Raw genomic sequence first — 12,327 nt, 5'->3', positions numbered from 1 at the left:
TGCAAGGCTTCACAGATTGTACAAATAAGGTTGGAATTTCTACTTTATCAGTTACGAATGGAATTATTGTCACTTAAGGAAAATTTAAAATTTCCCTTTGACGGTTACAAACTTTCCTTTCTTAATGATTCTCTTCCATCTTCTCGTGTGAATCAAAAATCATGGATGGAAAACTGTTTGGATTTTAGAATGATCAAAGAAAAATTCTTATTTGTTTGAAATGATTCTGAAATATTCCTCTGTCCTGTTTCTTTATAAGAGAAATGGTTGTCCAGCAAGGAAAGCCAGATATAGAAAATCCAGCTTGGGAAATCACCCCTACTTTCTCCTAACAAGATTTGTTTCATAATTCAATGGCTGGGAATTCATTTTCATGGTCTAAAACGAACTTTCACACCAATCCAGCCTTGTGGGTGGGTGTTTAATGATTTTGCCTCTAAAGGGTCTGAAACAAATTTTACCTAAAAAATTCATGAAATTCTGTTTGATCCCAAATAAACCAGGCTGGACTCCACTGGCCTTGAATCACTAGGGGTTGAGGTTTTGGCTTTCATTCCTTTTTGGGATTTTACATACATAGTCCAAGAATTGGGGTAAATACATAACTATCATTGGTTTTAAATTTTGTCTGTTTGTATGTTTATAAATGTATTCTATTAATAAAATTTATCTTTTAAAGAAATTTTATATGAAAATATTTTAGGTAGGTGTGTTTAATAATTTTCTAATTTTTTTTTATTATTTAAAAAATATTTAATAAAGTGCTAACAGACTAAATTTAAGACCAATGATTTAATATATTTGCACTAAACCCGAAGGAGTGTAAATGAAATTTGACAATAATTTCCTATGTTTGCATGGCTATTATATATTAATTGTCTATACTTTCAATGTGATATGCCATATGATTCACAAGTCTCAAAGTCTCAAAGGGTTTATTTGAGGCAAGTGTTTAGATGAAAGCAAGTCAAGAATTTCTTTAATGAGATCTATGGAGTAACTTTTAGGGTGTATGTTCTCTCCTCTTTCACTTTCTTAAATATAAATAAGGCAGTTTAAAAACACAAAAATAAAAAAAAATAAAAAATCAAATTTCCTTCTATTTCGGATCTCCTTTTTCTGATTTCTCCCATAAAAATCATTGCAAATCTTCTGAAGTATTAATGTGAATGCAGGGTAACTAGTTTGGCATGGGAATGGGGAATAATGGGGATGGGGATGGTCCTCCACGGAGAGAAAATCCAAATATAAGAATTGCAACTACTTTTATCTAGTGATGAAAAAATCGGATATTATCTTCGAAATATCGGCAATATTTTGGATGTCAAAGGTGGATGAAACGATTTTGGCCATCGAGAGGAATTTCGGTAAATATCGGTTTTTGGCCGATAAATTAGCGAAAAATCGGATGGAGCGATGCCATTACATGAGGGCGGTCACAAAAATTCCCCAAAAAAATTGGGGAAAAATCGGAAAAATCGATGATTTTTTTGGGGAATTTTTTCAAAAATTGCTCCTACATCCAACGGTTTTGATATTATCATTTTGTTTTATATATATTTTTTAATACTTGTTATATTTATCCCATTAATCCTATTTTTAAAAATTATTATCAGTTTTTTTATATTTATCATTTTAATTTTATTTAATTTTAAATGTTTTTACTTTAAAATATTAAAAATACAATTTTACCCAAAAAAAATTGCCACAATGTAAAAAATTTTAAAATATGTATTTTTCTTATTTAGTCATTTTTAGAGTTTTTTTTACGCATTTTTATGAATTTTGAATAATTTTTGCTTCACTGATATTTGTAAAAAAAAATATCCACCAATATTTTGATAAATTCCTAAAGTAAAAATACTGATATATCCATAATTATAGATATTAGATATTTTCATTCTTGCTTTTATCCAGACATGTCACCAACTTGATTTGCTAGAAATTCATTTCCATTTTCAGGTTTCATGTGTAAATTTATGGAAAATTCGTTTAGACTTTTTGGGGGTGGGAATTAGGTTTCACACTATAGCCTAAAAATACCATTTTGTTTGTTGAGAAGGTTTTCATGCAATAATTCATTTATTTAGGCTATGTTTGATTCTCATCAAGTCTGAGGGAAAATGTAAAGAAAAGAAAATAGAAGAAAAGAAAAAATAAAGAAAAATAAAAAAAAGATCTAAAGTCAATAAATTATTTTTATATCATATTTCAAACTCGTTTCGCATATATAATTCTTCTATATAAAGATCAAGGCTATGTTTGGTTCATTAGGAAAATGTGAGGAAAAAATGTAGAGAAGAAAGGTAAAAGGAAAGAAAAAGTGAAGGAAAATAAAAAACGGAATTAAAGTCAATAAATTATTTTATATATTACTTTAAACTCATTTCACTTAATTTAACCATTCGATATAAAGATTAAATAATTGAAGACATAAATTTCTAATTAATTTTTATTATATTTGATTTTTATTTTTATTTTTTTGTATTTTTTTTGGAATAACCAAACATGAAAAAATTTGTTTCTTTAATATTTTTTTTCTTTATTTTCCATAGTAAAACCAAATATAAAAAGATAATTTTCCTCAACATTTTTTTCCTTAGTACTTTCCACAAACCAAACATTGCCTTAGAGAAGAAGAAAATGAGTTAAAGGTCTTGTTTTGAGAAGGTTTAATTCCTTGTATGCACCTAAATCTAATACCTAATACCTATTACCTTATGTTATATTTGGTTTCGAAATAATTTTGAGGACATAGAAAAGTATAAGGAAAAAAACTTTGTTTTTGAAGATTTAATGTTAATAAATTATTTTAATATGTTTTTTAAAAATCATTCACTTATTTTTTTTTCACTTTTATATAAAATTAAATATTTTGAACATATCTAATTTTTAATTAATTTTAATTATTCTTAATTTTTTAGATATATTTTAATAAAAGAAATGTTTAATAAAATTTACAATTTTATTTATATAAATTTTAATACTAAATTATAAATGTTCAAATTTATTAAAATTTAAATTTTAAATTAATTTATGGGAAAAGCGTCCTTTTATGAACACGTATAAATATAATGACAAAATAAGAACATTTAACAAATAAGTTAAGTTGCATACAATTAAGAGAGCGTTTGATAATGGTTTTAGAAAGTGTTTTTAGTTTTTTTAATACTTCAAAAATAAAAATTTTTAAGTATTAGAAATGATAAAAACACTTTCCATAATCAATACTAAACACACTTTAAGTCAAATTAGAGTCTTAAAAATAATAGCACTATTTCTAAAAATATATTTAAATATTATTGTATAATTATGTAACAACTAATAACTACTACCATTAATGTTGTTATTATTATAAATATTTAATTTTTTGAAAAATAAAAAGATAATAAAAATTATTATATTTTAGAAATCATTCCTACAACAAATTTTGTAAGTCAATATTATTATCTATTTCATAAGACTATGTTTGTTTATAGGAAAAATGCTAGAAAAAGAAAATAGTGATGAAAAGTAGAAGGAAAAAAAAAAGTGAAGAAAAAAAAAAGTTTAACCTAAATAAATTATTTTTATATGTTTTTTTAAATTCATTTTACTTATTTTCCTCTATTATATAAAGATTAAATAATTTTAAAGCATATACATTTTTGAAAATTTTTAATTATATTTGATTTTTTTTATATATTTTTTACTATGTTTTTTTAAAAAAAAAATCATTATTCTTAACATTTTTTTCCTTAGCATAAATAAAATAATTTTTAACAAAAATTGATAACATACAATTGGGTCAGGGTTTGATTACTACTTACGTGAATTGCAATTCAAAGGCCCACAACCAAACAGGGAATTCACATTCTACCGATACAAAATAATTCAAAAAGTGATTAAAAGCTTTGCTCTCTACCTACGTTGAGCCTCCCTCAACCCCACAAATATTAACTACTTTTATAAACAAGCCGTTAAGGATTGAACAATAAATCTAAGAAAAATTTTGAATTAATAACTCATAAAAACATTAATAAATTTTCAAAATTACAAACACTCCAAATATTTTTAAATTAACTAGTAGATAAACATCATCACATTTAAATAATGAATTTATTATATAAAAAACTAAAATTAACATATGCATTTATTTCCTATAATCATGCAAATGTTTATTTAATCACTATTTCAACTAAATTATTTAAGTCGAAATTTGTTACATATCATATCATTTAATATTTAAAATTTAAATTAAATTTTTAATTTTTAATAATTAGTAATATTTTTTATTATATTCTTAAAATTAGTGTCATTGAATAACTTTTTTTTATTTTTATATAAAAATGTTAAAATCTTGTTCAATTCATTAAAAGTAATTATTTTTTCATACTATGTGGTAGACATTGAGTAGGCTAGAAGAAATAAAACATTAAAAGATAATTAGTGATATGAAGATTTGGTTTATTATTTTAAATGCATGAAATTTTTGTAAATTATTTTTTACCATATTTAATAAAACAATTTAAATTATATTTGAGAGTTTTTTTTATAGATATACATTATTGAAAAATCTTAATTTTATAACTTATTTTCTTTAAAAATGACATAATATACTAATAATCCAATTAAGAATATGATATTAATCGGTAAATAATATTTATAGATATCAAATATATTATCCAATAATATTTGATTATATAGATAAATTAAAATTTATTACGGTAATTTTAGAGATGTAGATTTTAATGTTTGAAAATTAATTTTAATAATTAGGTTATGTTTGGTTTCAACTATTTTTCTAGTTTTAATTTTCTATTTTCATTCTAGCTTTGATTTTGTAAAAGGATTGTGAAAAAACATATAAATAAAATTTTATATAACATATTTGTCATGAGATCCATTATTATAATAGATAATATTCCTTATTTTCTAAGACATATAATGTGATATTAATAATAATAATTGTATTGTATTTTTATTATTCTTTTTATTTTAAAATACTTTAATAAAATTTTATAATATGTTTATAATTAATCAAGTATAATATAAAAATATAGTCATTTATAAGAATAAAGTCTAATAAAGAAACAAAATATTGATAAGATATATAATATTTATTTTCAAATATATATGAGTATACCAATAATATTTATATTCCCTTTATACTGTCCCACAAAGTCTTCTTTTTAAGAAAAAAAACTAAAAAAAAAAAAATTAGTTTATCTTTTATCAAGGAACCTTTCTTGAGGGATCTTTATTTGAATACCGTCTTAACCAGTTTTACGGAAATTCTGTTTTTGATAATTGAACACCATTATAGGTGCATTTCTGGATTCCAATCCGATAAAAAGTTGTTAAACTTTGCATAATTAGTATGAAAAAGTCAGAAGAACTTATAAAATTGCAATGAAGGATATTTGGAAAGCTTATCAATCAGCAAACAATATTCCATCATCAACATAAACATGAAGCAACAATTAGCATCCAATAATCAAAAGGATAAGAGAATAATGGAAGATGAGAGGCCTAATGATCATACCTGGAAATGCCTCTCCTCTTTGTTTTTCTTCAGTTTCTCTAGTTCTCACCTCTCTCAAGAGCTCACTAACCAACCCCAACAAAAGAAGCAATCCTCTCCTCTTCTGCTCTCAACAAACCACCGGAGTATCGCCCCCTTGTGCTGCGTATCCTCTGTCTTTAGAAGTGTTTAGAAGTTCACAAAAAGTGCCCAAAAAAAAAAACTGTCTGCCAAAATCAAAAGGGGGTGAAAGTGGGTTTTGACACACTAATATAAAAATATATGGGAAAAAAATATCAAATTTTTTTAATTGGTATTATCTTTGGCTATTTATTGCCTCTTTTACTTGTCATGCTATCTTCATCCATTGCTTTTAAATTTATAAATTTATTATTATTTGAAATTTTTTCATTACTTTTAACGTCTGTATTCTTCAAATTACTTCACTTTTACTTTGAGATGTTTGCTTATGGAGAAAAAAAAAACACGAAAAGTCTCTACTTAAGGGTTTTCTAATTCAAATGAATTGATGTTTCCTTTTTTCTAGTTATGTGATTTGAATTCATTTTGACAAGATTTCACTCGTAAGGATTAACAATTGTACTCTATTCATTTTGAATTTGTACTATTTAATAAAGAAATAAATTTTAAATCTATTTTAAAATATTTATCAGTAACTATCTTTATCTTTATTTAATCATTTTGATCTTTATATAAATCAAAACTTAAGAAAAAAAATATTTTAAACGTTTTTCAAAAAATAAATATTAAATTTCAAAAAATAAATAAAATATTTTTTTAAGAATTAAAAAATACTACTTTTAAGAATTTTTTTAAAACATGTTTTAAGAATTTTAAATATATATATCTATTTTATGTAAATTATTCTATCAAATTCAAATCATCATAATCACCTTTGAAACCTTTATAAATAATAGGGAAAAGTGAGATTTAATTCATTAATATAAAAATATATGAAAAAAAGAACCCAAAAATTTTAAATTAGTATTATTTTCATCCATTTAAAATAATTTGAAATACATGCATTTTTAAATGAGTCATCCATTTTTCCCAAAAATATCATTTTACTTGTTATGTTATTCAAATAAATCGATAACTAAACTTCTTCGAATAGATGTTTCCTTCCTTTTAGATATTTTATTATTATTATTATTATTATTTCAATTTTTTTTTCTCTATAAACAAATATTGGTAGGATTCTTATTTTAGTTTCCTACAAGTTTAGGAAATATTGTGCAAAAAAAATTCTATTTAAATAGGTTAATATTTTTTTTATTTCCTATAATTTTAAGAGGAAATAATGTCAAACAAATCTTATTTAATCATAATTATTAATTAAAAAGTAATAAATTTAATAATATATAATTATTTTGATTCTGATTAATTTATTTAATATAAAATATTTATTTATTTATTTACTTTTATACTATATATCAAAGTACAACTATATTGTAAAACATGTTATATCTGAAAAACTCTTACAACAAATTTTATTTTCTATTATATCAAATAATTATTAATATTATATAATAAATACAAATTTATTATTGGTTTATTTATTACAAGAAATATGAATTTATTTTTAACTTATTAATAGTAGAATAAACGGTTTTTTTTTTTTTTTTTCAAATTCTTACTTTATAATGTTTAAGGAAATGTCGCAAAGATAACTTGTGATCGACCGGTTGACAAAGCGGGTGGGTGATGTTGAGAGGAGAGGATGTATGATTTATTGACAAGCTATTTCATTTTCATTGTTAAATTATTATTGCTGCTGCTGTGGTTGTTGTTGTTGTTGTTCTTTGGTGCTAGCATTTATGTTACATCGATGGTGTTTGTCTTGCTCTCAAACATTTGATGTAATGTTTATCTCTCCATCAAAGATTGCGTTTTAAGTTTGTTTCTCACATCCTCTCTCCTTTGTAACTCCATCGACATAGGCTCAGAGTCTTCAAAGTAGGGCAAATCTGATATGAAAATTAGAACATCTTTGAAAATATCAGTACATTTCTTCCTAATGAATCTTACAATGGGCATCATCATGAACATTTTCAATTATAGAAACAAGAATTAATATGGATTTCTCAAGAGTGCGTATAAGTAGATGATATATTTAGAAGCACAAACAGCTTATCCTCATATAGCAGGACAACCTTCAGCTACTATCCCTGGTGCTGTAGGGCATGAAGCCAGTGGGCAATGATCATCTGCTTCCAGACCCCACCAGTCCACACCAAAAATATCTTTGGACTGAAGGGCAAAGAAAATGAGTATTCCCATAAGGGCAACTCCAGCATCCAAAGCCGCTGATAAGACATAGGTGTGCTTCGCCCACCATTGCTTGTACCTTCTGTAAACATATAAATTGAAGAAAAGTCCCACTGCTCCCCACATCACATAGTTCACAGCTCTAGCTGGTGGCATATTTCCTGTAGCTCCTATAATAATGGGCATGTGGATGAGCTTGATCCATTTTTGGTTGGGGAATTTGCGTGACAGCAACCATACTGGAACAGGAGCAAGTAAGCCAACAAGGAAAAACCAATTCAACCCTGGGTAGACGCCCAACTTCGCAAACATTCTGAGTGGACCCACAACTCCCCATATGATTGAAGCATTGTAGAAAACGTCATCGCCAGGGCATGTCCAAGGGCTTCCCTCTGGCAGCAAAGCTCGGTCACAGATGTTGGGAACACTTTCAAGTAGCCACCATGCTGTCCCAAAGTAGACGCTTGAAGCAACAATGGTTCCCACTAACTGAATGATCGATACAGATGCCAAATTGAAACATTTTAGTCATGAATCATGATTCATAGTTAGGAACTAAGATACAAAATTATCATTAGTATGGTTCACCTGAACAACAAACATGGATTTGGGAGGGATCTTCATGTAGTGGCCTAGTTTGAAGTCTCCAAGAAATGTGAGTGCTTGCACCATACTGATGTAGCCATACGTCTTGAAAGACACATTAGCAAGAGGCTTCCCTGGATATATGTACCCAATGACCAACTCTGTGATCACATTCAGCCCGAGTGTCTGCATATCAATGCATTAAGTTTATAAGGGGTTCTTACTTGGTGTTCTGGTTCAAAAGTTGAACGCGTGATAAAAAAAGAATAAAGAAAATCCTTGTAAAAGAACTATGCCTGGTTTGTCGTGGCCGTTATTATCCCAATGGGTAAGGTGAAAAATAGTGCCAAGGCAAAAGCTAGTAAGATTCCCCACCATGGGAGTTGAAGCTGCTTATTAAAACCTTCACAGGCTATGAATGAAAGAGCCAGCACTACAATCAAGATTACATGAAACCACCATTGGGGGACTGCTTCATAGTTCTTCTTCATCAGTCTTGTGTGCACGTCTCCAAACTGATCTCCTACCGCAGACCTTGTTTTTCTCCACATTTGCATAATGGTTCTAAACAATTTTTTTTCAGAAGGAAAATCATGAGAAAATTGTTAGTTCAATCACAAAAAATTAAAGGAACAAAGATGACTACTTAAGAATGTTGAAGATACTTACTTCCCATTGAAGAGGGCAACATGCGAAATAGCAGCTGTTAGAGCTGCAAAACTAATGCCATATGTGAATGCAAAGAAGACACTCAGATAAATTTTGCCGTAACCATTATATCCAGCTTGATCGATCTGGAAAGTGCGACTATCCAAAATTCTGGTAAGATTATATGGCTGACCGGTTGAATCGAACACATGAGAGGAGATGATTGGAAATTTCTTAGCATCATATAAATTAGTCCAATAAGCAATGGGGAGCATAACATAGACAATTAAGAAAAACCCGATCAGGACATTAATGATGGCGAAAGCAGGGGTGGCTAAAGGACTTCCTAAGAAGCTTGCAACTGTGGTCCAGTCAAGGCCGAATGATCCAAGGCCCAACCCAGAGAGGCCTGAACCAATCTGTTGGGCAGTGATGGATTTCTTCCAAATCAAACAAATGAAGGAGACGGTAGTAATGGAAGGAAACAAGTAGCTTGGGACCAGGTAGTAGGCAAAGCTTGAAATGAACACAATGAGAAAGAACTGCAGCCTTGTGACTCCTCCTCTTGATCTCTTTTCTGGTTCATGCAATGTCCTGCATTTTTACCAAAACCACTTTCCATGAGGAAGAGACCCAAACAAGTTTCCATGGGTGAGAGAGAGGAGTTGGGGGGGGGGGGGGGGGGGGGGGGGGGGGGGGGGGCGCGGGGCGTGGGGGCGGTGTTGGGAAGAGATGTACCTGAAAAGCGAGACTTGAACCAGGTTTGATGGCCACCACATATAAGGGGAATCCACCAGATATTTTCTGAAGAGACCAGCCCACCCATAGCCAAGCAACTGAATTCATTGAGGGAAGAGAAATTATTATGAGGTTGCTGCAATGTATAAAATGTCTCAAAATCAAAAGCAAGAGAAACCAATCACTTGATGATTAATCCAAATGTACCTGAGTAGTTTGTAATAGCAAATAGCCTGCTACTGGATTGAGGTTCCTATGGTAGAATGCCTTGACAATTGTAATTATATATACTGCATAAACACCACCGCTTCCAGCATTGGCAAACATGGTGATCAACACATGTTCCTTCAAGCTAAATGGCCCTGGATTAAGCGAAAATGACCAGTTTGTGAATGGGACGTTGACCTGTTTCGTCGGTAGCATTGTAGCCATAAGCTTTCCCAAGGGGAGAACAACTATCTGTGCTGAAACCGATGAAATGGATAGCTGATTATCCCGGTACCCAAAGAACTGATTCACAAAGGCTAGAAGCACACATGATATTAGGCCGAGCACCCATGTCCTGAAAGTCAGACACGGCTCCGTCGGATCGTCAGTGATTGGAACAGTGAGCCTCACTTCCTCAATAGGACAGTCATTGACCTCTTTTTCCCCTGCATCAACAAATCACAGCATCATTAGCATCCTTTCCCTTTCATTATATACTTTGTTGATGATAAGAGTATGTGACGTTTTTCAGGTTCATCCCTCATCATAAGAAGTCTAGTCTGTGCAGATAGGCATACCCGCAATATCGACATCGATGTCTTTCTTCTTGGAGAACTCAGAATGAGCAGCATCACCTTCAAATTCCGCCATTCCTCTCCTCTCCTCCTTCATATCTCCAGCACCACCATTCCCATGTATATATACATATAGGTGAGGTTTCCAATCTTTTCCTAGGCAGTTGGAATTTGTTTTCCCAACTATCAGGGAAACAGTTGTCCACCCCAATAAAATCTAGTCCAATTGGAGAAATCTCCTGTACTTTTCTCTATTTTAAGACAAATTATTAGTTCCCAACAGACAGGAATTGAGCTTGATGGCCAAAAATGTACTAGGACACTAACCAATATTCAGTTGAAACCAATATGGAATAATTTAGTTTGTTATGAATATTCAGTTGAACCCAACATGAGATAATGCAATAATTCTTTCATGTTTTTATAGGCAAAGTGATGGATTATGTAAACTTATGATAGAGATATAACTGGTTGTTTTTTATCAATAATGAAAATATTGGTAATCATGGATATATCACTACTTTGATTTTATGGATATATCGGTGGAGATTTTGATACAAATTATCAGTAACATAAAAATTAATGAAAATATTAAAAAAAAAAAACTATAATAAAATTATATAAAAAGTAAAAATAGACATTTAAAAGTTATTTTTTTTAAAATGATATATATATATATATATATATATATAATTTATCATATTTGATAATAATATCCTCTACATGGATAAAAAATATAAATTTTATAAATGCACATTTATTATTAAGTTGCATTATATATTATTGTGATGCATTATATATTATTTTACAATAATATTATGATAACATGTCTAATTTTAAAATAGATTTAATATTAAAATTATGATCTATTTTAATTTAAATATATTTAATGATATCTAATAAATAATAATATATGTATAATTTTTTTTAATGTTTTTATTTTTATATTTAATAAATATATTGATTATTTAAAAAAAAAAAAGAGCTATTAAGAAAATTATGTTTTTATATTTTTGGTAATAATTTAAATCAAATGTAAAAATAAAATAATTAAAATCAATTTATTTTGATAATAAAAAATTGAAAAAAAAATCGATGAAATGTCGGTTGAAATGCTAAAAAAACCAAAAACAAAAAAATTGAAAAGTTGGTAAAATATCAATTGATGGATATATCTTGCCGAATTTTCTATTGGGATCCATGGATATATCAATATATCCAAATATTTTAAACCTTATTATTGATACAATTAGTGTGTGTGGCTTAATAAAATTATACCTCTTTTAATGTTTTCAAAAAGCAGTTTTAGAAAATAGATTTTGAAAATTGTTAAATAATATTCTATAGAGGAAGATTGTTTGGAAACTTGAAATGTTTTTAAACTTATTTTTATATTTTAAAATATGTTTTAAAAATAAATTTGATCTATAATGCATTATTTTTAATCATTTTTATATTTGTATTAATATTTTTAAAATAATCCTCAAAAAATAAATTAAAAACAACTAAAATATATTCTTTGAACTTACCCTAGTTTCTATTTTTAAGAATAGGTTTCAAATATATATATTCATGAAGAAGGAAAATGTTTTAAAAAAACAATTGCCAAACATGAATTTTATTTTTAAAATGAATAAAACCCAATAAAAATAACTTACATTTTAATACAGTAGTGAAGTAATTAAGGATTTTTCTTTTGAAAAAGCATAGTAACGGCTTACTAGCATACAACTATAGATTGATAGGGTTGGAAAGTGGGAATGTTAATAATCTCCTCAAGAT

At 28.0% G+C, this 12,327-nt stretch overlaps 1 protein-coding gene across 1 annotated transcript; it reads right to left on the bottom strand.

Annotated features, from left to right (window-relative positions):
* Positions 1-7,660: 7,660 nt before the first annotated feature.
* On the bottom strand, positions 7,661-10,642 carry LOC100254893 (oligopeptide transporter 1). Its single transcript, XM_059735115.1, has 7 exons — positions 10,549-10,642; positions 9,971-10,416; positions 9,764-9,861; positions 9,047-9,619; positions 8,674-8,941; positions 8,381-8,563; positions 7,661-8,281 (listed from the first exon to the last, which is right to left on the bottom strand). The coding sequence occupies exons 1-7, from the start codon at positions 10,640-10,642 to the stop codon at positions 7,661-7,663; spliced, it is 2,283 nt and encodes a 760-aa protein (XP_059591098.1).
* Between the last annotated feature and the right edge of the window lie 1,685 nt (positions 10,643-12,327).

This window comes from Vitis vinifera, chromosome 19 (assembly GCF_030704535.1).
Source record: "Vitis vinifera cultivar Pinot Noir 40024 chromosome 19, ASM3070453v1".
NCBI classification, from domain to species: domain Eukaryota; kingdom Viridiplantae; phylum Streptophyta; class Magnoliopsida; order Vitales; family Vitaceae; genus Vitis; species Vitis vinifera.
The sequence above is the reverse complement of the archived record's forward strand: the minus strand, read 5'-3'. Positions and strand labels throughout refer to the sequence as shown.